At 38.4% G+C, this 26,932-nt stretch overlaps 1 protein-coding gene across 1 annotated transcript; it reads right to left on the bottom strand.

Annotated features, from left to right (window-relative positions):
- Positions 1-3,119: 3,119 nt before the first annotated feature.
- RARS1 (arginyl-tRNA synthetase 1) lies at positions 3,120-26,408 on the bottom strand. Its single transcript, XM_041750454.1, has 15 exons — positions 26,302-26,408; positions 24,430-24,564; positions 22,536-22,724; positions 21,116-21,224; positions 20,481-20,581; positions 19,555-19,676; positions 18,452-18,572; positions 16,390-16,519; positions 15,542-15,646; positions 12,551-12,729; positions 11,476-11,585; positions 7,799-7,904; positions 4,523-4,695; positions 4,137-4,384; positions 3,120-3,337 (listed from the first exon to the last, which is right to left on the bottom strand). The coding sequence occupies exons 1-15, from the start codon at positions 26,344-26,346 to the stop codon at positions 3,228-3,230; spliced, it is 1,983 nt and encodes a 660-aa protein (XP_041606388.1). The 5' UTR covers positions 26,347-26,408; the 3' UTR covers positions 3,120-3,227.
- Positions 26,409-26,932: the final 524 nt, after the last annotated feature.

Here is a 26,932-nt window from a genome sequence, read left to right as displayed (position 1 = left end):
TAGCTAGTGGCTGGACAGAGGTTTCCTTAAATGCCTAGAATCCAAAATATCTTCCAGTCTTGCAGATGAGCTCTGTGGAATGCTTGTAAAACTTTCAACACTCAACCAGGAAGTTCACAGCTCTGCCTTAGTATTTATTTCTTGCTTGCACAGAGCCTTAAAATCAGCTGGAGGTGATCTTTTAAAGCTTTTGCAGAGTATGTGCACAGCCCTGGACATGAATGAGCATGGCTTTCTAAATACCCAGCAATATGTCAGAGCTTTTATAAGTCCTATATACCAAAGCATCGCATTCCCCAGCCTCTTTGCAAGCTCTTTGGTTAATCTATTTTTCCCCCAACTGTTATCCATTCCCCAGCCAGCAACAACTAATACATTTGCCTGTGCTTTTGACAAATGACCTCTAGGGTGTAACTACTTCAGTACCGGAGAGTTCTGAGTTAGGTAAAAGAAAGGCAAACTCTTTGAAATTGTATTCCAAAGGGATCCCTGGGTGGCTTAGCGGTTTCGCGCCTGCCTTTGGCCCAGGGGTGCGATCCTGGAGTCCCGGGATTGAGTCCTGCATCGGGCTCCCAGCATGGAGCCTGCTTCTCCCTCTGCCTGTGTCTCTGCCTCTCTCTCTCTATCATAAATAAATAAAAATAAGTCTATTAAAAAAAGAAAAAAAAAAAAGAAATTGTATTCCAAGAAGCCACCAGGCAGTACAAAAGAAACAAGTAAAATTTTTTGCAGATTAGTTCCATCACACTCACTGTAGTGGTGGTATACTCATAGGGAATGTGGCTGTTATCTTCAAGGCCTTTGCTAAGGTAAGGAGAGGAGGATGAGACTAGGGTAGGTTAAAAATACCACTATGCTGTTCTTACCAAGATTCAGCTGTTTCTTCTTGTGTCACCCTAGTCTGCAAGCTTTTAGTTTCCAGAGCTCTGAAAAAGTTGACTATGATAATTTTTGCCAGTTTTTCATTCTTTTAATGGAAGGCAGACTTCTTAAGTTCCTAACTACATTTTTGCAGAAGTCTGGATAGAAGATTTAAAGAACTATATAGGAGAGTGTATCCAACAAATTGCAGACATCACATTCTTTTCAAGTATATGTGAAACATTTATAAAAACTAAACTTCTGGGTTATAAAGCAAGTCTCAACAAATTTCAAAGAATTGAAACAGTGCATTTTAGAATGGAAATATCCCTTCCAACAGCAATGGGATTAAAATAGAGCTCAACGACATAAAGACAATTAGAATCTAGCATCCAGCCAATTACTAAAGGGTGGTTGTAGTGAAGAACATGACAAGTTTTCTGGGGCTCTGGTCACATGCAGGTCAGAATTATCAGATGTCAGAGCCGAAATGCAGGAACATTAGAAATGTTCTGGTTTGACCCCTCCCCTCCCCTTCACTTTTATGGGATTGACAGAAAACCAAAGAAAGTCACACTAGAACTGTTGGCTTAAATATTTCTATACCCCAGGACTCTCAACCCAGTGCTGATACAAGGCTGCCTCAAACCTTCCTTCATCCAGAGGTCTGGGCTGCCAGTACTCACTCTCCCCTTCCCCAATCATATCCCCTCCCCACCCCCCACAATGGTAATTCTAGCTGTGTTTCCTGACAGTCTTCCATTTTCTCCCAAAGACTAGCACATTAAAAACAGGCTAATCAGAGCTCTATTATTTCCTAAAGTTTCTGGTATTATCTGTTACCTAATGATATTCATATCTGGTAAGACAATATTTTAAAGATGAAATAACTACATAGTTACTATCTCAGGAAGCTGAAGACTGGTCAGCATATGAACTAACCATGACATCTGATTAATTTAACATCCTCCCCAGTCTTTCATTAGTTCCTCCTATACCTCACTGAATTTTCACCCATAAAACTCCTGGAATTTCTGACTAATGTACTCAGTAGTACAGTAGATTCTCTTTGCAGTCACCAGGCTAAAGGAAAACTGGCTTGCAAGCTTGCTAGTTCTAGTATCATCACTTCAAACTTTTACATACCCATTTGTTTGTAAATTTGCAGCTATTGTTATAATTCATTAAAATTATCTCTTAGGTTCCTTTGGGCTTGACCTTTGGAAACAGCATGGTACAATACTGTTCATGTTCTTCATTAAGCACTAATTTTCCCAAGTTTTATGCTATGTTCTTTATATGAATTCTAATTTTTGTGTTGGCAAATTACATTAACTACTGACCCAACAATCACCCCCTTCCCTGACTACCTTCACTGCCACTAGAAATGTCTACCTTGTCTTTCTACAACTCAAATTTCTTGGAGTGAGATAATAGAACAAACCTAGGAGATGAGCATCTAAGCGAATCACCTAATCATGGCAACTAGAGATTCAAGTTTTTCTATTTTCCTTTTTAACTAAAATTGGCACATGGCCAATGAGATAACGAAGAATTAATCTGTAGCTTCTTTTTTTTTTTTTTTTTAATTTATTTATGATAGTCACAGAGAGAGAGAGAGAGGCAGAGACACAGGCAGAGGGAGAAGCAGGCTCCATGCACGGGGAGCCCGATGTGGGATTCGATCCCGGGTCTCCAGGATCGCGCCCTGGGCCAAAGGCAGGCGCCAAACCACTGCGCCACCCAGGGATCCCTAGTCTGTAGCTTCTAAAAAAGTTCCAATCGTTAATTTTCTTGACCTTCCCCTGAATCCAGGTTTGTTCTATTGCCAATGTCATCTTTTGCCAAAACAGAAAGAGGTTAAACGAGGAGTCAAACATAGATATAAATCTTGGTTTTTCTTTGTGAGCAATGCAGGGCAAGATACTAATTTCTGTGAAGACTGTTTTGTCAATCGCCAAATAGAGATTCATGTTACGACAGAACAATGGAATGAGGACTAAATGGGACAATGAAAGTGTGTAAAGTTCCTGGGGCCTATAGCAGAGCTCAATAAATGGGACTCTGTATCAAATTAAAATGAAAAAACACCTCAGCCAACCCGATAAATGCTCTCACTGAAATATACAACAAAGCCTCTTACTCCGTGACCCCACTAAGTAATTTTAGTGGTCAGCAGAAGTAAGCTTACTAATGAAGTAATGTTTTTATTTTCCAGAGGCCCAGTTGGTAGGAAAAAAAACCACATTATGCAGATAGTTGACAAATTTCATTTACTTAATTTTTGTATCCACATGATTGTAAAAAAGCAAATAGTGCTAAATGGCTATTTTTTGGTAAAAACACACAGTGTTCAAACCTAAGGATTACATTCTTTGGACAGGTTTTATTCCCAAAATATCGAATGCCTTGGCCATAATAGCAGCTACTGCTTCACAAAGCAGCATACGCCACATGTTTACCTTCAACACTTGTCCTGAGGAAAAAGAAAAAAAAAAAATTAATTTGTCTTTTTCATTCTGCGACCCTCAGTAACCCTGCTTTTGTTAGAAATGTCCTGTTTCGAAAAATAATCCGGCAGAAAACAAGGGTAAGGGGGAGGCATTTAATGGGAGTTTCACTTTATACAACTTAATTTCAAGGAAATCATGGCTGTTTCACTAAATGAAGCTGAAGTTTCTCCTGGATCCCAGAATTCACACCATACTTACAAATACATCATCCAGCTATTACTTGATTTTAATGGGCTTGTTAGACTAGTGTGGGAAATGTGTTTTTTACTATTTTCTATGGAGAAAATATTTTCCAATGTAACAAACTCAATGAACTTTTAAAATACAATCCATTTACGTTGGAGCTATCGGTGCAGCAGTTTCTTTACAACTGTACATAAAATGCTTTTTCTGTAAAATTGAGTTAATATATAAAATACTGTATTATACCAGAATAAAGGCATTAATATTTCCTAAAAAAAAAAGAAAAAAAAAAGTCCTATTTCTAGTTGTCTTCCAATTGTTTTCTTTGGAGTCCTATGATTCCATACCATATGCCTGAGGGTGGGGGGAAGCTACTTTGCTTGGTAACAAGAATTCCATTTATGCTTCTATTAGATCTAGTTGAATTTTGTGTTATATATGATATGACCAGTGTATAACTGGGAGAAAAAGGGATGGAAGGTGTCCCAGGAATAAAGAAGTTGAAGACTATCCACCTAATTCAAATAAATGCCTTGCTTGTGTCCCAATCCCAATATGACCACTGAGTGAGATACTCACCAGTTTGTCGATCCTTCTCTACACAATAGCAGCTATCATAGAATTCTGTGAAAGTAGTTGCCAGCTCATAGATATAATCACAGAGAGTGTGGAGAAGTAAGTCATCTAAAATCTTTTGGAGAATCTCAGGGAACCGTAAAATACACCGGCCCAGTTTCCATTCCTTCTCATGGTCCAAAACGATCTTGGTCTCTTGAGCAGCTTTCTGAAGCATCTCTTCATTAATATTGGCCAGACGTGCAATAGACCTGAGAAATCGGGCAACAGCCATCATTTTCTTTGGTTAGGCCCATTCTTCTCCACTTAATAGAGAACATAGTAAGAAATGACTCATGTAAATTAGAAATCCTATCAATGGATTAAAAAAAACAACACTGTACAATTACCTGATTCTAGTGAAGGCATACAACAAATAAGCAGCTGTGTTTCCTCTGTCATCCAGCATTTTGTCAAAGGAGAAGATGTAGTCATTCAACCGGTTATGAGAAAGATCAGCATATTTGATACAACCATAAGCAACAGATGTCTGAGCAGCCTTTAATTCCTCTGCAGTTAAGACCTTTAGAAAAAACAAAACAAACAAACAAACAAAAAAACAACTTCATAACTTACTGACCACTTCCTTTATCCTGGTGTCTCAGGCATAAGACACACATCAGGAGCATCTAATGGTTTTCTTTTATCAGTAAACTTTAATAAATATGGACACTGAGAGAACACAGGCCAATCTAAGAACTCATCAGCTCTGCATAACAAAGAGTGTTTTTTATGAAAAATCTGATTTGTAAAATATGAAGTATCCACTCAAATACTTTCCCCACAACATATTCAGTAGATATGAAATAGAAAGCACCAATTATTAAAGACAAATACTTTAACAGAGAAAAACAAACAAAAACTAGACCCACAAATATAGAGAATAAACTGGTGGTTTCTAGAAAGGGCGTGGGGGGGGGGGAGAATGTGTATAACAGGTAAAGGAGATGAAGAGTACACTTATCTTGATGAGCACTGAGTAATGTACAGAATTGTTTTTTAGGGCAGCCCCGGTGGGGCAGCGGTTTAGCGCCGCCTGCAGCCCGGAGTGTGATCCTGGAGTCCCAGGATCGAGTCCCACGTCAGGCTCTCTGCATGGAGCCTGCTTCTCCCTCTGCCTGTGTCTATGCATCTCTCTCTCTATGTCTCTCATGAATAAATAAATAAAATCTTAAAAAAAAAAAAAGAATTTTTTAAAGATTTTATTTATTTATTCATAAAGGACCAGAGAGAGAGAGAGAGAGAGGCAGAGACACAGGCAGAGGGAGAAGGCGGCTCCATGAAGGGAGCCCAATGTGGGACTTGATCCTGGGACTCTGGGATCACGCCCTGGGCTTAAGGTGGTGCTAAACCACAGAGCCACCTGGGCTGCCCAATGTACAGAATTGTTACAATACTACACTATATCCCTGAAACTAGTATTAACATTATATGTTAATTACACCGGAATTAAAAAACAAAACACGGTATCAGGAGTAGGAGAAAGAACTCATGCACTGTTTTAATATTTGGCCATGTATTCTGAAGCACTATCAGGACACAAGGCTACTGTTCAAAACTAAAAGCAATACAAAGATGTTTTCAGACAAATGCCAATAGAATTTATCACCAGAAAAAAAAAAAAAAAAAGAATTTATCACCAGTAGACCTGCACTACAAAAACAATACTAAAAGGAGATCTTCAGACTGAAGGAAAATAATCCCTGATGGAAGCAAAACACACTTCATCAGGAAGGAATGAAGTACACAAGAAAGGGTAAATACATAAATAAATTTAAATATTTGATGGTTTGCAACAAATAATGGGTAAAAGACTTGAGAAGACCCTTCATAAAAGACATATAAATGGCCAATAAGCATTAAAAAAGGCAATCAACACCAGGACTCATTGGGGAAATGCAAATTTTTTTGAGAGAGCATGCAAGGGGGGAGGGGGGGATATCTTAAGCAGATCCCATGCTCTGCTGAGCCCCATCTCACAATCCTGAGGTCATGACCAGAGGCAAAAATCAAGAGTAAGACCCTTAACCGACTAAACCACTTAGGTGCCCTGAGAAATGCAAATTTTAACCATAGTGAGATGCCATTACCTTCACCAGAAGACTGACAAATCAAGCATTGGTACCTATGAGCAACTGGAACCTACCATTAGTGGTAGGAGTGGATAATAGCTACAGTTCTCCTTGGCAATTTTTAATAAAGTTAAACATAAACCAACTTTCACCCTACAATCCAGCAATGATATTCCTAGATATATATCCAGAAGTAAAAGTGCACTAATCCATAAAAGGACTTTAAAAATGTTGAAATTAATATTTTATTCATAACAAAGAGAAACAACCCTAATATCCATCAACAGAATGAACAAAATGTGGTATATTCATACAACAGAACACTATTATTTAGCAATAAAAAGAAATGAACTACTGATACATCTAGAAAAGAGCACCTACTCTATGATGTCCTAGAATAAACAAAAGTGACCTATGGTGACAGAAGTTTTCTCAGGTAATAGAGATATAACTAGATTGGCTGGAGTTACCAGGCATATATTAGTGTAAAAAATCATCATGCTTCACATTTTATTGTACGCAAATTGGCCAAACAATTAATAGAGCCAAAGCAGTTTTTACCATCATATGGAGTGAGCAAATTGGTTAGATGACCAAATTTTCCACCTTTCATCTGATTGTGCTACATGTGCCTACACCAGGACTAAAAGGAGAAACTACTCTGTATGTAGATAAGAGTTGTGGAGACTTGACAACGACCTAGCAGAAGCAGACAGAAAAGCTATTTTACATTTTATTTTGTTTGCAATGGAAAGGGGGTGGGGTGGGGGGACTATGGATGACAATGTAGCCTCATGGCCTGCCTTCATGCTCTCTGGATTGTCAGTGACCTGAACCAAACAAAAGAGCTTTTCCTCAAAGGACCTATTTTTGTGTTTGGTTCTTTCATGTCTATATTTCATCCAATTCTATTTCTCCTTCTGTAATTGTACGGTTAATAGTAGTTATGTTCATTCCAAAATATCACTTGACTTACTGAATAGTAAAAGACCTTGAATCTCAATCCTTGACCTTCCTATCTTAAAAAGATTTTCTTGTCAAGTTTTCTTCATTTTATTTCAATTACTTAAATTCCACACAAATCAAACCATAGTCCTTTTCAAGGGTGCTATCTAAGCCTATTATGTTGTTGCTTACTCTGATGGCTGACCAATGGCCTTGGGTGTAGGTATTGACTGCTAGGACTACTCTTCAAATGCTCCCAGAGAAAGGATCTCAGCAGATGTAGATCTTTCTGTAGGCTGTAGAATCTAACCTCTTAATCTGAAATAGTTTTGAATCATTGGTTCAAAGTAGTGATAGAATGCCAACAAGAAACAAAGATATGATGCCACATTAACACAGGAGGAAACACAGCCTTTTGTAATAGCCAAGAATTTTATTTTCAAACTACATGCTCAGTAATGAAACAAACTTTTTGTGCAATAATATCTGAGTAATATAAACTTGTCTTAGGTAGATTTGTTCCTCATAATGTTCTCCAGTTCTCTTGATAAAAACAGAAACGAAAAAGTCACAACATGTACACAATAGGCAAATAAGGCTTTGGATTACCTTGTCTCTTTCTTTTTCCTTCAATTTGTCCATGGATCGTTTTAGTCCTTCTTCCAGAAGGTCTATGAGGCGCACAGTTTCACCTGAACGTGTTTTAAACTTCTTCCTAAAACAGAACTTCCCACTTAGAAATGAAGGTCTGACACTTATTCCAACTGGTAACCAGGAAAGATGTCAAAGGAGTGGTACTTTTAATTACCTTTCTTCTAGAGTCCTCAACTCAAAGCTTTTTTTTTCTTTCTTAAGGTTTTATTTATTTATTCATGAGAGACACAGAGAGGCAGAGTAAGAAGCAGGCTCCATGCAGGGAGCCCCAACGTGGGACTCAATCCCAGGTCTCCAGGATCACACAGTGGGCCCAAGGCAGAGCCAAACTGCTGAGGGCCCCAGGCTGCCCAACTCAAAGCTTTCTATGCTTTAGGCTCCTAAGTTTATTTTATATTATATTTTATTTATTTATTTTATTTATTTTTTATTTATTTATTTATGATAGGCACACAGTGAGAGAGAGAGAGAGAGAGAGGCAGAGACATAGGCAGAGGGAGAAGCAGGCTCCATGCACTGGGAGCCCGACGTGGGATTCGATCCGGGGTCTCCAGCATCACGCCCTGGGCCAAAGGCAGGCGCTAAACCGCTGCGCCACCCAGGGATCCCCTGCTTTAGGCTAATACCATTCTGTTCATGTTAATCTATAATACATTCCCTAAAAGGGAAACAAAGATATTTGTTAATTTGTTCATTTTACTGAACAGAAAGTTTGGCTTATTTTGCCTTCTTTGAAGAATTAACAAAATACATGTTTGCTCCTAGAACTGTTCAGGAACTAGCAAGTTCTTAACTGGAATCTCATTTGCATTTCTCTAGATAGTAATCCCACCTGTTGAATGGCAATCAACAGAAATCAGCTGAAGAGTTTAAGAAAAGCCAGGATGCCAGGGCTCCAATCACAAAACGAATCTCTGAGGATGGGGCAAAAGCACTGATTAACAACTGTTCTGTTGCAACATCACCATTAAAAGCATTTCTCAAAAATTGTATTTTATTGGGACACCTGGCTGGCTCAGTTGGTAGAGCATGTGATTCTTGATCTTGGGGTCATGAGTTCAAGCCTCATGTTGGGCAGAGATTACTTTTTAAAAACTGGATTTTACTATTAAACAGAAGTTTATACAATACTGAGTTATAAGCTTTTTTAAAGTTAAAAATTCTTTGGGGTGCCTGGCTAGCTCAGTCAGTACAGTGTATGATTCTTGATCTCAGGGTTGTGAGTTCAAGCCCCACACTGCATACAGAGATTACTTAAAATCTTAAATGCAATGGTACAAATGAAGCATGCTTTCCTCTTCAACACAAAGCCTACCAAAATCAAGATGTTTCTTATTAAAGTTGTATTTTCAGAGTTACCTTAGAAACGATCTTCTTGCCCTTTATCGCAGAATTAAAACTCCTTTATTACCCTATGAATACATTAAACACTTCTGTGGCTTTCCTTATTGCCATCCCCTACTGAGTACTAGAGTGTTCAGCAACTTCCAATTCTTCTGATAAACTGTTACCCATCATAAAGCTAGTCAAAATGCTAAGGGAGGCCTTCTAACGTCTCTACAATAACGGTTCTTTAGTTACTCCCCCTATCTGTACCTGTCTTGAATTTTTGTGGTTTTTTTGGCACTCGTTTATTCCTCAGACCAGTGATTCTAATATAAGGGATCCATATCTGAATTATTAGAAGTTTTAAAGTAAATCCTTAATACCTGCTTTAGAACCTAATGTGTCAGTAAACTCCCCTGGTGGGGCCTGGCATGTATAATTTAACAGGCTCCCCAGGGAATTGCTCCCCTTCACAAGACAGGCCCCTTCAAGGAAAAGGTCATGTTCTACTATCTGTGTCTATTTGACACCTGCCAATGCCATACACAGGAGCTCAATAAATAGAGGAGTCTAAGGAATAAGATGATGATTAAAGGGTAAACTATTTACTATAAAAAGCTTTAACACAGAAGATTTCAGGGCATCTGGGTGGCTCAGTCAGTTAAGTGTCTGACTCTTGATTTTAGCTTAGGTCATGATCTTAGGGTTATGGGACTGAGCTCTATTCAGGTTCTGCACTCAGTGGGGACACTGCTTGAGATTCTCTCCCTCTCTCTCTGCCCCTCACCCGACTCATGCGGTCTCTCTATAAGTTTTTTTAAAAAAATAAAATTTCACTAACGGCAGAACTGGTGAGCATTTTAATGTAAATATTTAAAACATGGTAAATTGACACTGGTTAACTATCGCCAAAATTATTTTTCCTTAGCGCCTGCCTTCAGCCCAGGGCCTGATCCTGGAGTCCGGGGATCGAGTCCCACATTGGGCTCCCCACATGGAGCCTGCTTCTCCCTCTGCCTATGCCTCTCTCTGTCATGAATAAATAAATAAAATCTTAAAAAAATTTTTTTTTTCCTCTTCAGTGGCCTAAGATGCTATTAATTACATGACACTGATTGCAAAAATATAAAACAACAAAAATCAAGGAAAAAATTCCGTAGAATTACATGATCAATAAGTTAAATGACAAGATACGAATACTGGTGATAAATATAGATATAAAAGTAAATTTGACAATTTCACCTAAGAATAATCACCTAAACATCAGTCCAAAAAATCAACAGTTAAGAAACTAAAGTATTATAATCAATATTCAAAGTGCTTTCTTAGGACCATGGACACTTAAATAAGGACCTGGTGTCTTTTGATTCCAAAAAATGCTGCTCTATAGGAGAGTCACACATTATAATATAAAAGTGTCTGATGCTGACTCCAGCAAGGTCTTTGATATTCATTAATCAGTATCTAAAATAATACCTCAACATACCTAGCCTGACTTCTTTAAAGCTTAATTAGAGCTTTTGTACATTAGCTAGCCAAGCATCTTGAGCAACTTCCTGTGGTTTTTAAAATCATCACCACCTTTGTGTGATATTTGGGTTGTATCATTAAATCTAAAATGCCACAGATTTTAAGAGATATGATAACTAAATACCTAAGTGATCCTAAGACATTATTAAATGCAACATATTAAAAATTTTGTGCCTTTGAAAATAAAAATGTGTGCCTTTGAATTGATGAATCCTGTCTATATTTGCTTGTATTTGCCTTTTATTTCATAAACTGAACAGAATGTGGGGAAATGACTGGAAAATAAAAAAACTAAAAGTATGAATTAATATGTAGGTGTTAAACTTAGTATTTTTGAGAGAAACAGAACAACAAAAGCTGTAAATTTTAAAGCTCAATTGGAATCTCAATAAATGCATACCTGCTGACCAGGTGTTCAACTATGTAGGAAAAAAAACATTTACAAAATGCTTGAAATATACCATTGAGTATTTTGTGTGAAATCTGAGAAGGTACTGTGATAGACTTTACAAAACATATCTATACAAATGAAAACCCTCTTTATAATCTGTAAAGTCTATTTCATTCAACTTTGTCCAAAAATCCCCTAAAAGGCTATATTCTCCAGCAGTGATAAGATATAGGTACAAAAAGGCTCAGTCAGATTCACCATTACAGCATATACAGACTAAAGAAAATTGTGCACTTAATTCTAATATGGTATCAAATGAAATGTAGCTTCTTCCAAAGAAATCTGGGGGTTAGGAATGTTATTAACACTCAGACTCCAGACTTACTTGTCTTCTCCCAGCACCACACCAAATCCGGCATGAGATACTTGAGTTACTTTAGGGTCATACCAACCAATCATTTGAGCAGCACCAAATATTGTCTGGAAGTGCACAGACTACAAAGAAACAAATGGAAAGTTACCTGCTAAACTTTCTAATTACAAAAAAGGGACTTAAAACTCTGTGCTTAGGGATAAATATTTACAAACACAAATTTTAAAAGGCAAATATAATTATAAGATCTTTTCCTTAAAAATAAAAAAAATAAAAAAATAAAAAAAAAAGATCTTTTCTTTATACCTAATATATGAAAGAACAAGAACAGGATTGTTATACTTTTTATGTACAAAGGTTTTCAAAGTGCCTGAACTAAGGGTAGGTTCATGTGCAATAAATAATCTCAATTAAATTTTAAAAGGTCTCACAACCACCCTTTCAGATAGAAAGGGTCACTGATGTTCAGGAAAGTAACCCTTTCCAGTTTATGGAAAACAAGATAAAAAACTGGGAAGTATTAAAGCATGGCCAAATCCATACCCTGTTTTTCCATTTATGTTATACTGCATTTCTGGATTTTAGTCTTGTGCTAAACGCCACAAACCTCATCATACTGTCTCAGCTCCAATCAGATAATATAAGAACATAAACCAATCTGCGTGCCTGGGTAGCTCAGTCGGTTAAGCATCTGCCTTCAGCTTCCATCATGATCCCAGGGGCCTGGGATCAAGTTCTGCATCAGGCTCCCTGCTCAGCAGGAAGTCTGCTTCTCGGGATCCCTGGGTGGCGCAGCGGTTTGGCGCCTGCCTTTGGCCCAGGGCGCGATCCTGGAGACCCGGGATCGAATCCCACATCAGGCTCCCGGTGCATGGATCCTGCTTCTCCCTCTGCCTGTGTCTCTGCGTCTCTCTCTCTCTCTCTGTGACTATCATAAATAAATAAAAAATTAAAAAAAAAAAAAAAAAAAAAAAAAAAAAAAAAAAAGAAGTCTGTTTCTCCCTCTGCCCTGCCCCCACTCATGCTTGTGCTCTCTCTCTCTCTCTGGGGGAAAACAAAAAGAACATAAATCAATCTGCAAACTCACTTGTCCATTGTCTACCACATAGATAATCATATCTGCTTTTTCCTCAAATAGTCTTTGTTTAAGAGCAGCCAGGTCAGATGTATCATAGGTATAACCTCCATCTGATTTTACTATGGTTAATGGTACAGAACATCCTGGGACAAACACAATTTTTCTGCCATCATCCACTTGCACAAATCCTAGGAAAGAAAACTTTATTAATAATGTTAATTAAAAAAAATAATAATGTTAATAGAATCCTGAAGGAATATAAAAGATAAGCCATTATAAGATATTTATTAGAAAGCTTAAGAAATCACATTCTTTCCCCTCAGTATGATCTACTATGAGTCTTGGAAAATGGCTATTGTCAAGGTTGTCTGGGCATCCGTGATGTTCTCAGGGCACAGGTGAGCTATCCCAGCAGTTTACTAGATTCACACTATACTTGGCTCTCAAACTCTTTATAAAAAAACACATCAGAGGGTGTCTGGGTAGCTCAGTAGGTTGACCATCTGACTCTTGGTTTCAGCTCAGGTCATGATCTCAGTATCTGGGGATTAAGCCCTGCACTGTACACTCAGAGCAGAGTCTGCTTGTCCCTCTCCCTCTGCTCCTCCCCCTAAGATCTCTCTCTCACAAATAAAAATAAAATATTAAAAACAAAAAAACAAAAAAAACCCAAATGCCTCACTGGAACCTACCTATCCTACCCATTGACATAGAACACGGAAATCCAGGCTCTATTTTCAAGGTAGAGCCATATACTTCCTTTGGGGAAAATGTGCAATTTCTATCACTGTCTCTTGAAATGTACTGAAAGGAAGTGAAAACTGTACGAGGTCCAAGAAACGAACATGGCAGGGTTTAGCATTTGGAATGATTATTGGAAAGAAAAAATAAAATCATGTTCATATATTCACATTACAAAAGGCAAAACTCTTTGATGGAATAAGGGACAAGAACATGATGATGGTAACCAAGTTTTTTTGATTGCTACTATGTACCAAATTCCATTAAGTCTAAAATTCAATCTTCACAATAACTCTAGGCAGCAAATACTATTAGTATTACTTTCTTACCTTTTAGGAATCTGGGGCTTGGTAAGGCAAAGGCAGTATAAAATTATAGTTAAAAACAAGCTCTGAATGTGGAGAAAAGGGAACCCTCTTGCACTGTTGGTATAAATGTAAACTAGTGCAACCATTCTGGAGAACAGTATGGAGGTTCCTCAAAATGTTAAAAGTAGAACTACTCTACCATCCAGCAATTACACTACTAGATATTTATCCAAAGAATACAAAAATACAGATTCTAAGGGACACATGCACCCCAGCCCGATGCTTACAGCAGCACTATCAACAACAGCCAAAGATGGAGAGCCCAAATGTCCATCGACTGATGAAATGGATAAAAATGTGGTGTGTGTGTGTGTGTGTGTACTCACACATATACACAATGGAATACTACTCAGCCATCAAAAAAGAATGAAATCTTGCCATTTGCAATGATGTGGATAGAACCAGAGTGTATTATGCTAAATGCAGTAAGTAAAAGAAAGAAATACTGTATGAGCTCACTCATATGTGAAATTTAAGAAAGGAAACAGATGAGCATCTGCGAAGGAGGAAAGAAAAAAAGGAGGGAAGGAAACAAGCCATAAGAGACTCCTAACGATAGAGAACAAACTGTTGATGGAGGGAGGAGGGTGGGGAATGGGCTAAAGTGGTGATGGCCGTTAAGAAGGGTACTTGTGATGAGCACTGGGTACTATTTGTAAGTGATTAATCACTTAATTATACTCCAGAAACCAACACTTCACTATATGTTAACTACCAAAAATATAAATTAAACAAACAAACAAACCCCCAAAACCCAAGCTCTGAGGCTAGACTGCCCAGGTTTGAATCTCAGACTTATTATTAGCTGTGTGACCTTGGCGAATTACTGATTTCTGTGCTTCCTTCTCATCACTAAAAGTCCCTAAAATTTTATTACCTTAAAGGTGTAATCCCTAGGCCACAGATTGTGATTAATAAAAACCATTTCCAAAAAAAATAAAAAATAAAAAATAAAAACCATTTCCTATTCAAGAACCCAGTCTTTCTTGGAGATATCCGGTTAGCTGATTCTAGATCTAAGGCAGGAAATACACAAAAAAAATCTTAGAATATTGTGTACCTGAAAGCAAGTAAACTATCAAAGACAATGGACCGTGAACATTTATTAAAAAGTATAATAAAAGCAAATGATTGAGAAATAAAATATATTAAATCCTGTCTATAATAATGCTAAAAATAACTCAGTTGATCTGGAAGATGCTAAGAAACTAATTTACTACTCTGAAATTGAGAAATTAAAAAAAGAATCACACATTTATACTATACGTCTTTGGTTAACTGTACTTTAGAGCAACCAAAATAATTACGTGGCAAAGCTCTGCACAGGGTAATTCAAGATAACAAAGAAGGAATAGAACACTACCATTTTCCAACCTCTAATGAAGTAATGGATCAAAGTCCTGATCATGAACAGCTGCTAAAAACAATATGGGGAAATCTAACAGGAAAATCTGTGGACAGATCAGGCTGACACCTGAACCTACAAATCCATCTCAACGTAGAGAGAGCCAACCAGACATTGCTGACATACTTGCAAATAAAAAGACAAAACAAAAAAACAAACCAGAATTTGATCAGCCTCTTCAGAAGATACAGACGGAGGAACTGTTTTAATACCATATGGGAATTCTCTTAAGACAAATGGTCCAGTTTCTTCAAGAATAAGAGAAAAAAGCAAGGGTAGGGAAGAACCCTATGGATTTACAAAATTATATATATATATATATATATATATATATATATATATATATATATATATATATATATATAAAACAAATGTAGACTGAAAAAAAATGATTTAGAAAGATTATTTTAACAATCTCTTCACTTTTGCCTCTTCGAAAATTTCCATAATGAAAAGCTTAAAAAAAAAAAAAGGTAGAATGCCTACCTTTATCTTCAAATTCTTTTACAATGTCATTCATCCTGTCTTGATAGAAGGATTCCCCTCTCTCTATTAAAGAGATGTCCAATGCGTCATAGATTTTATTAAACTCTAGGAAAAAAAAAGGTCACCAAAAAAAAAAACAAAAAAAACCAAAGTTTAAGAATTTAAATAGGAGACATACACCATACATTAAAAGAAACATACTATTTAACTGCAACATTTTACTTAATTAATGTATTTATTAAGTTGGCTCCATGCCTAGTGCAGAGCTTAAAGTAGGGCTTGATCTCACCACCCTGAGATCATGCCCTGAGCTGAGATCAAGAGTCAGATGCTTAACAGAATGAGCCACCCAGGCATCCCTGTATCCATATATATGTATTTTTTCATATATTTTTTAATATAATTAATTTTCTTCCTTTAAAATGTTGCAATTAAAGTTGTCTATTTCTCTATTCTATTTTTCACTTTCTGTTGTCTATTTCTCTTCACTTTGGTCTGACACTTTCTATGTGAATTTATTCCAATGTGTTTTATAGCTTTGATGGCCACTATGAATAGGATTGTCCCACTTTCCTTCCTACCTCATTTCCTAATTAAAAAAAAAATTTTTTTAATTGAAATTTTTTTCCTAATTAATTTTTCCTGGTCTAAGAAAGTTAAAATTTGCACTTGACTCTCTTAATGAACTTTCTTAATAGTTGTTTCAGTGTTAGAAAATACTTAAGAAAAAAATCTATTTGCCGGTCTTTCAGAGTTTAACATGTCATTAAAGGTCAACTGAGTAAAGACTCAAGGAAACTACTTGCAACAGTATTTCTTGGATGAATGAGTGAAGCCCAGAAACTAACCTTGGCGGGAAACATCACAGATAAGCTTCCAAGCTTTTATAATATCTGGATTTTTACTTTGGAGCAGAACCACACACTGGTATGCTCGCTTCTTAAATTCCTCCTCAGTATCAAATCTCTTCTTGGATTCCTGTGTTTAAGGGGGGAAAAAAAAAAAGCCAACTTTGTATTTTTAGGTAAAGAATTTATTCATTCTAAAACAAAAAACAAATACAAAAAAACCCAAAGTGAGAAAAGTGAAAATTTACAACACTAGTACAAAAGCAACAGAGTAGGTGCTCTATTTCAATTAAGTCAATAGTTACAAATCAATGTGCCAAAGAACCATATTATTTGTTTTGAAATCATTTCTTGAAAATGCAAAATTCTCACCAGAGCTACCTCCACTTTTACAATTCACAAAAACCTCCTTCACCACAATATTCAAGAATAATAAAGAATAACAGGTGGGGTTCAATTTTCTGCACTTCATTTTCCATTTTGGATGTGGTCCTGGACAAATAATTTTTGTAATTAAAAATAAAATTGCTTTCATTGTTTATGTCTATTTTGAAAGCAACACATGCTTACTGCAAAAAAAAGAAAAAAAAAATTGTTAATCCTACTCCAACCTAACCAGGGATAAGGTTTTGCTGCATTAATTCTAGACATTTCTTTGCAAATACATACCTATGTATTTTAAGCAAAAACTGGAACATACAGTGTTTTTACAACTTAGTAATGTATTATAAACACTTTTTGCATTAACAGATCTGCCTTACTATATTTAGAGCACAGAATTCCAATAGATTATAACATTAGTTATGTAATTTACCAGTTTCACATGAATAAACATATTGTTTTCAATTATTTCATTAGAAAATGGTTACTGAGACAAACCCCAAAAAACAGTAACAAAAAAACTCCCACATAGATATTTACACTTTAATGCTGTAATCCTATTCTTGGGAAACGATCTATCATAAGGAAATAATGTTTTTTTCAAAGATTTTATTTATTCACGAGAGACACAAGAGAGAGGAGCAGAGACACAGGCTAGGGGAGCCACCCAGGTACCCCAAAGAAATAATTTTAAAAAGAGAAAAACTTGTATGTACAAAGTTATTTACCGAATGTATAAAAGCACTCCAAAAATGGGGAAAAAACCCCAACAAGAGGGATTAATACAAACTTCAGTACATCAATCCAACAAAACAATGTGCAGCCAAACCATACAGTAATGTGAAAGTTGATAATGAAAGATTAAACACGAAAGTATTATAATCACAAACAATGTAAAGATTTTTTTTTTTTAAGATTTTATTTATTTATTCATGAGAGACACACACACAGAGAGGCAGAGACATAGGTAGAGGGAGAAGCAGGCTCCATGCAGGAGCCCGATGTGGGACTCGATCCGGGGTCTCCGGGATCACGCCCTGAAGGACTGAAGGTGGCGCTAAACCACTGAGCCACCCGGGCTGCCCCAATGTAAAGATTTGTATATGGATGTCACAAAGTGAAAGTATATTGACCACAGTGATTAATTTAAAATTATGGTTTATAGTACATCTGTCTTTTAAAAACTATTCTTACATATACTATAAAATTTTCAACATATAAAACTGAGAAGAGTATCAAAAAAAATTTTAAATACTAATTTATCTTTTGATTACCAAGCTCCTGAATTCACTTAATGGATAATGTGGTGGCACCTAGGTGGCTCAGTGGTTGAGCGTCTGCCTTTGGCTCAGGTCCTGATCCCAGGGTCTTGGGATTGAGTCCCACATCAGGCTCTCCACGGGGAGCCTGCTTCTCCCTCTGCCTGTGTCTCTGCCTTTCTCTCTCTCTGTGTCTCTCATGAATAAATAAATAAAATCTTAAAAAAAAAAAGGGGGGGTAATGTGGGAAGAGTTCAATTTTTAACATACACCAATTAAAAAAGCAAAGATGCGGTTAAGGGGCAGAGTTTAGTTTTAACCCCACAGTAGTTTCAAATACCAATTTGAACTCTCTAAAGAAAACTAAAAATTATGATGAATTGGTAAACACACAAATACTGTAACAATAAATGGTATCTAACCTTATAAAAGGCTTGAAGATCCCCAATAGGAGGTGAAACTGTTAGGTAATCTGGAAATTTATCTTGCAGGTGAGCGATGAGCATGCCAAATTGGGTTCCCCAATCTCCTACATGGTTTAATCTAATGCCAATCAGAATACAAAATTATTTTAAAATAACATGCTTAAACTAGACAAACTATATTCCATTAGGAACCACTAACATTTAAGTGCCAGTACATCACATTTAGTAACATCTGTTTCCTTGGCTGTCTCCTCACTGGTATGCATACTTTAGGAGAGGCGAGGACAACGTCTATACGTTTAGAAATATATACCCGCTAACAGAGGTTGCACATGACAGGCCTCCAGTATTTGTGGTCAATGAGGTTCCTATTGATAGACTGATCTGTTTTCTGAGTAGTTAACTGAGACATGGACAGATAAGTCAACGTTGATAATTACCACTTTATGAAAATTTAACTTCTCAGCCAACTATCACCCTAAGATAATTAGACCAGTGGTTCTAAAACACCAGTGGATAAAATTCTTCAAAATGTGTCAATCCAACCACTTTATACTCCTTGCTGTTTTTAATCTCAAACCACCAGATCATCTTTTTTTTTTTTTTTCTTCACCAGATCATCTCTAACTGGATTGTTGTCATAGGGTTTCTAACTTACAGTTAGGCCTTCTTTGCCTTATTTCTTAACAGAAGCCAGACTAATCCTTAATTAGATTGTATTGCTCCTCCTAATTAAGACTCTCCAATAGCTTCCCATCACACTTAAGAATAAAATCCCAATTTCCTACCATTGCCTACAGGCCCAGCATAATCTCTTGTATACGCCTTTCCTTATTAGAATATAACCCCGTGGATACAGGAAGCACTCAAGTACTTGTGGAATGAACAGGAGAGTTTTTCCTTAGTTCCATCCCCAGTCAGTCTACAAATTAACAGTTTAATTAACAGTTCCAGAGGAGCCCAGGACATAATTTATTTAAAAAGCCCACTTGGTGATTAGAAGCAGAACCATACTTACAAATCACTAACTTAGTCAAAGATTCTATCTCAAACAACATTTCCCATTTTCTATAGAAATTTCTAGAGGCAAGAGCACATACCTTAGCACATCATATCCTGCAAATTCAAAGAGGCGGCACATGCTCTCTCCTATGATAGTTGATCTGAGATGGCCTACATGCATCTCCTTAGCTATGTTGGGAGACGAGAAGTCAACTACAACCTGAGACAGAAAGAAAACAAAAATCTAGACAATATTGTACTTTAAAGTGATAAATATAGGTTCAATGGCAATTATGTCACAATATATAAATGTATCAAAGTTTAACACCTGTATATCTTAATTTTGCACAATGTTCTATCAAGTACCTTCAATTAAAATTTATTTATTTATTTTTTTAATTTTTAAGTGGGCATAGACATTTTAGTCTGTTAACATTTAGTAATAACATTTAAAAATAAACTCAGACTTAAATAACAGCTTGGATTGCAGTTCAATTGTGTTAGGTTTCTAGTATACCTACTTGTCCATTATTAACTGAAAAAGAATTATATCTGTTTATACAAATAACCTACCCTATTTTAGCCAAACCTCATAAATACCAGCTGGCTACCCCAAATGCTCTGTGGAATACAGTGAAAAGAAAAACCAGGGCAGCCCTGGTGGCGCAGCGGTTTAGCGCCGCCTGCAGCCCAGGGTGTGATCCTGGAGACCTGGGATTGAGTCCCACGTTGGGCTCCCTGCATAGAGCCTGCTTCTCCCTCTGCCTGTGTCTCTGACTCTCTCTCTGTGTCTCTCATGAATAAATAAAATCTTTAAAAATAAAATAAAATAAAATGAAATAAAATAAAAAAAAGAAAAACCACAGAAGAAGCCAAGACCCAGGAAAAAGGTTATTTCAGTAACTTTCATAATCTTGAATACTAATGATTAAATCTCGATATAAAAAAATAACTGCCAGTCTCATCACAGCCCTTGTCCCACAGTTGTAAGGTGTTAATGTATCATTACAAACCGTGTACATACCTTTTTATTCTCTCCAAGGGCAGGTAGTTGAACACCATTCACCAGAAGATTGGTCAACTGTTGTGATACAAAGTCCTTTCTTAGGTGGACATTAATAAAACCTAATGAACAGTAAGAGGAAAGAAAGAAAAAATCAGATAGTTTCCTGTCTTAAAGGACTGCTTACTACCACAATCTTTCTCAATTTCACTTATGCTGGCTCCAGAGTGCTGATCTGGCTCTGGCAAAACTTAAGGATTCCAACACCACCTGAAGCCCTCTTATAATTCCTAATTTCAGTTGAAATTCCTAATTTCAGTATCTGTTTCAAACATTACCATTCTTTTGAAGCTTCCTACTTAATCCTGGGCCCCTTCACTCTCAGTGTATGATTTGTTCACCTCTTAACAGAAAATTTGTGCCCCTTTTATGATAGATTTATCTGCCATTATCCATCTCCTTCATGCTGTTGAAAAACCGAGTCACAGGACGTAAAATAACTCATCCAAGACCAGGCAACTCAGTCCAGACTAAAACCTCAGTTTCCTAACTTCAATCCGAGGTGTTTTCACCACCTTATACAGTTTAAGCCTACATTCATATATTATATGAATCAATATTAATACAACTCCTTAAGAAGGATAACACTGTCATACCAGGGCCGGCAATTTCAACTCTTTCAACACATTCATTGTCTGGGAGGTGTTTGGTAATGTTTTCAGCAATTTCTCTTGGATTAACTTTCTGTTCCTTGGTTTTGAGCATCTATAACACAATATAAAATGATTCATTACACAATAGATTCCAGCAAGTTACTCAGAAATACACAACTGATAAAGAGGTATATTTGACATTAAGACCCATCAAGAGGCACAAGCATGGAGTCCAACGGCCTTCTAAATGGACAGATTAAAGCATCAAGCATCAATAGGGCCAAGAGGAATACAAAAATGCCCAAACCACATGATCTCCATTTCAAAGTGAGCTGCCCCACATACCTAGAACTCTTTTACGAAGACATAACAAAACCTTTAGTTATGATGTTGGTTTCCAGTATATTTATATTTGGAATTTGCAAATCATGAAAGTGTGCAATATTCAGACCTGGGTAATAAAAATAGTACCCTTATAAACTTAACCCCAATGTAGACATATAAAAATTACTAGAAAAAATCTGGACATTTTAAATTAAACCCTTTGACTCAACAAAGAAAGGAAAGCAAAAAGTCCCAAACCAGGGCCAATTAAGCACAAACACAGTATACAATGCAGCTATTAAAAATGGGGAATTCTGGGGCACCTGCGTGGCTCAATCAGTTGAATATCATGCCCTGCACTCAGCACGGAGTCTGCTTATCCCTCTCTCTCTGCTCCTCTCTCCCCCAGCGCTCCCTCTCTCTCTCGAACAAATAAATATTTAAAAAATGTAGGGGCGCCTGGTGACTCAGTAGGTTAAATGTCTACCTTTGGCTCAGGTCATGATCCCCAAGGTCCAGGGATCAAGCTCAGTGGGGAGCCTGCTTCTCACTCTCCCTGCTGCTCCTCCTGCTTGTGCTTGGTCTCTCTCTCTGGGAAATAAAATCTTAAAAAAAAAAAAAAAATTAAAAAAAAAAAGTTTAAAGTAACTCAAATTGTTTCTTACTTCTAAAAAAAAAAAAAAAAAAAAAAAAAAAAAAGGCAGGAGAAGATTCCTCTAACTAAAAATGAAATATTTAAGTCCAACCCAGAGACCCCACAGCTGCACCAAGCATGTGATGGGGACATTGGTTGATAAATGGCTCACTTAGAATCTCTCACTTTCCAACATTCATCAATGATAACACAAAGCAATCCTGGACACAACAGGAGGCAAGCACCAGGAGTATCAACTACCACTCTTAAATACATATAAAATTTAGCTGAATATTCAAACTTGTGTTTTAAAATTAAAAACATCCCCTTTGCTCAAGTTTTTCAGAACTGTGGAAAATGTTCTTTTCATTGAGAATACAATTTGCTACTATTTATGTAAAAGTAATGATGATTAATACTTAAGAAAACCAAATCAGTAAGAATGCTTTGTAGTAATGCAATCACCTGAGAGATACCCATAGCACTATTACACTGGTAGTCCCCAAACTTGGGCTGTTGACTTGGTGTCACTATGAGAGGAGGATTTTCCAAATCTGGATATGCAGCCTTAATGGCACAACCAAAGACTTCTTGCAGTCGGCTATTGATGTTAATCATATTTTTAGTTGGTCTGGTTCTTTCTGCTTGAAGACTCTAAGAAGGAAAATGTCAACAAAATATTAAATTATCATATAAAATATTCCCAAATATTGTAAGGAATCTTCAAGGTCTTGAGAAGGTAAATACCAAAAGGTAACATACACTGTGCGATGCTCTCATATCTGGGACATACTGAAAAACATAACAGGACAACCATCCAGTAAGTGTTGCTAAGTCAGAGCACGTGACCAATATGACCCAGGGAATGAAGGTAGAGTGAATGAATGGGTGTCTGACACATTATTTTTATTGATCTATGACTTGTTGGTTTTTGTTGTATACCTTGTCTTCAGGTACTATTACTCAGTAGGGCAAAGTATTTGTGAAACAATCAATGTGCCCACCCACCCATTACACTGACAGCATTCTAACATTTACACATTGGAGCCAATGTGCATTATGGAAACACATGTATATTAGAATGTACTGTACTTGGAGTGCCTGGTTAGCTCAATTGGTAGAGCATGGGACTCTTGATCTTGGGGTTGTAAATTCAAGCCCCATGCTGAGTGCAGAGATTACTTAAAATCTTAAAATAGGGGTGCCTGCCTGGGTGGCTCAGTGGTTAAGCATCTGCCTTTGGCTCAGGGTGTGACCCCGGGCTTCTGGGATCAGGTTCCGCATCAGGCTCCCCATCAGGAGCTTGCTTCTCGCTCTGCCTAGGTCTCTGCTTCTCTCTATGTATCTCTCATGAATAAATAAAATCTTAAAAAAAAAATCTTAAAACAATAATACAATGTACTTTTGTGTTTTTCCTCAGACCCTCTACCAAACATGAGGCATCTAATAATATTTCTGAATTAAAATATAAAAATGAATATAAATAAGTACAGAATAAATGAGGTAACCAGAAAGCTGAGGTATTTGGGGGAAGACTCCATGGAAAAGAAATGTCATTTTAGAAGATTCAAAGACAAAGTTATTTCAAGCAGACCAGATCACAAGTAGGTGATAAAAAGACTTTATGGGAGTGGAGTGGGTAGAGCCTAAGATAAGAAAAATGGGGTCAGCTTTGGAAAAAAGAACATAATGTCAGTGTAGCCTGGCTAAGAAGTAGTATATACATACTGGAGAACAATTATGCCAGTGAGGTCATCTCCCAGGATGTGTCATCAGCAGACATGAAAGGCAGGCCAAGAAATTAAAACCTCCACTAAAACAAGCTCAGTTCTTTGACAAAACTGATAAACACTGTTAGATTTTAAGATTATTAAATAACAAATACAGCACAAACTTCTTAGGAAAAAGAAGTTCTGAAATAAAAGTGGAAAAAAAACGACACTCTGAAATATAAAAATCAAATTATAAAATAACCAACTTAGGGCACAGAAAGACTGTGCATATATTCTATATTTTCTTTTGATTGAGGCAATTATTAAAAATTCAAAAAAAATTTTTTTAAAAGTCACCAACATAAACTATTAAATGTCTCAACCTACTGGAAGCCTACTTCAAGCAGGCCAAATATTTAGCGTATCAAACATTTCAAGGGGCCCTGGAAGGACAAGTCTACACCAACTTCTCCATTACTTGCACCAACAACTTAGTCCTAATTAGTCTTAGCCGGGGGAAAAGATAGGGTTTCTTTCCTCATGTCTCCAAATTCCTCAAGGTATACATTCCGAATCTTTGACAAAAGTTTTTTTAAAAAGATACAATAATTCAAATTATAAAATGAAAAACAACCCACAGTACTTACCTTTCGAAGGATTTTTAGTCGATACTTTAATTTTAAATTTTCTTCTCGCAACTGCTCCAAATCTGGAGAAGCTTCTAAACAGCCACAGTTTTTTAACCGATCTATTTCAGCAGTCAGAGACTTAATCTCTTTTTCCTATGAAAGCAAAGGCACTTTGTTCAGTCCACAATCCACTTATGACTGACAACTTTCGTTAACGTGATGAATTGAATTGTACTGTCAATTTCTTTCTTTTCCTCTTTCCAACAGCATGGCAGAGGTGATGGGAATAATGGGCCTTTCCTTTGATAAGCTGTGATTTTCCCTCCTGAGACTTTGCACTATATTAGCATACTATCCTTTCAATGAAAGACTTATGTGTGTATACTGGAGAGGACCAGGTGTGTTAAGCACATAATGGGATAAGCCTTATTATCCTGGGTTTTTTTTTTGGTCTCAGTAAACCACTCTGATTTAGTGAAGAGGACTAGTTAAGTTCAAGGGTGACCAACCTTTGTTCCTAAATCTTAGGACTTGGGGTTCTTTTAAAAAGGAAATGCCCGGGGATCCCTGGGTGGCGCAGCGGTTTGGCGCCTGCCTTTGGCCCAGGGCGCGATCCTGGAGATCCGGGATCGAATCCCACATCGGGCTCCTGGTGCATGGAGCCTGCTTCTCCCTCTGCCTGTCTCTGCCTCTGTCTCTCTGTGTGACTATCATAAATAAATAAAAATTAAAACAACAAAAAAGGAAATGCCTTGGGGAACCCTGGTGACTCAGCGGTTTCGCGCCGCCTTCGGCCCAGGGCATGACCCTGGAGTCCGGGGATCGAGTCCCACGTCGGGCTCCCTGCATGGAGCCTGCTTCTCCCTCTGCCTGTGCCTCTGCTTCTCTCTCTCTCTCTCTCTGTGTGTGTCTCTCACGAATAAATAAATAAAATCTTAAAAAAATAATAATAAAAAGGAAATGCCTTTTGTCACATTTAATATAGCTCAAGTGTCTGCCTTTTGCCCTTTCCTAGACAAAATGATTTCCCAATTCTTCCCTTAGTTTTCCACTGTGTCTCAGGTCCTACGCCAGGTTTTTAACTCTAATGCCTAAAACTAAAAACATGCCAATTCAGAAGGAATAAACCTCCCAACCTAACAGAATCACTAAGGGGGAGATTCTCCCGAGACGTGAGAATGCTTATCAGGAGGTGACCACAGCAAAACCAGGTTGCCCGACACGAGCATAATGTTCCACGCACTCAGCTGAACATTTTCCAAAAATTGAGGTCTTCTTCTTTTTCTTTTTCTTTTTTTTTTTTTCTTCTTTTTCTTTTTGATGTCTGTAATTCTTTATCACAACCGAATGCTAAGGCACCTGTACCCCCACCGCGACAAAGAACAGGGGCTCGGCACCAGCGCGAACCTCCCACTTTGCTTGACCGAGCTGTACTGTGTAACTGCTGATCCCCTAGAGAGCAGCTCGCTCCCGGAGCCCGAGGGTGATGGATGCGCCCCGGCGCCCCCAGGAGCCCTGGCGGCGCAGGTCGGGGTGTGTCGACTCCCGGGCTCCCGGCCCCGCCCCGCCCCCCGACCCCGCACCCCAGGCGGCGCATGCGCGGAAGCAGCGGCTCAGGGTCTGCCCGCACGGAGCACGCCGCGCCCCGAAGACGGGCGCCGCCGGGGGGCTGGGCCGGGCGCCGGAGCTCGCGGCGGGGGGCCGGGCCGGGGGCCGGGCCAGGGGCGGGGCGGGGGCATCCCGGCGGGGGCGCTCGCTCCGGGGGAGCAGGCCCGGGTCTCGGGCGCGCGGACCAGCGCGGGCGCCGCCCCCCTGCCGCGACGCGCCCGGGCGGGCGCAGACCGTCCTCGCTCCCCGCCGAGCCTCCCTCCTGGCCCCATGCGGTCCTACCTGCTGCAACAGCCTCGCGGAGCACTGAGCCACCAGACCTTCCATCCTCCCGTCAGCGACGAACACCCCAAGGGGCCGGAAGCGGAAATGGCCGGCTCTTCCCGGAAGCGGAAGCCCCGGGTCCTGCGCCTCCCGCTGCTGCCCACGGTGTGCCGCCGCCTGTGCTGCCCCCTGGCGGGGTCCCGGCGACACTGCGGGGACGACGACGGGGAGATGCTGGAGGCCGCCCGGGCTCCAGGGGCGTGGGCAAGGGCCGCCCAAGGGTCAGGAAGACCTCTGTTCTGGGTTAGAATTCCTAAACAGCTGGGACGCCTGGTGGCTCGGTGGTTGAGCATCGGCCTTGGCTAGGGCATGATCCCCTCTGGGGATGGAGTCCCGCGTCGGGCTCCCTGCATGGAGCCTGCTTCTCCCTCTGCCTGTGTCTCTCGTGAATAAATGAATAAAATCTTAAAAAAAAAAAAATTTTTTTTTTTTTTTAAACAGCTAACCTGGGATTTAAGTTCTGAGAAAACAGGGACATGAGTGGTCTTTCTCACTCTTCTCTGTGGCCCCAGTACTTAGCAGCCTCTAAACTTTATTGCTTCTATGTCTTATAAAAGAATTAAAAAAAAATTGTATTCCAATAAAGATT

This window comes from Vulpes lagopus, chromosome 3, assembly GCF_018345385.1.
Source record: "Vulpes lagopus strain Blue_001 chromosome 3, ASM1834538v1, whole genome shotgun sequence".
NCBI classification, from domain to species: Eukaryota; Metazoa; Chordata; class Mammalia; order Carnivora; family Canidae; genus Vulpes; species Vulpes lagopus.
This window is presented reverse-complemented; position numbering and strand designations above follow the sequence as displayed.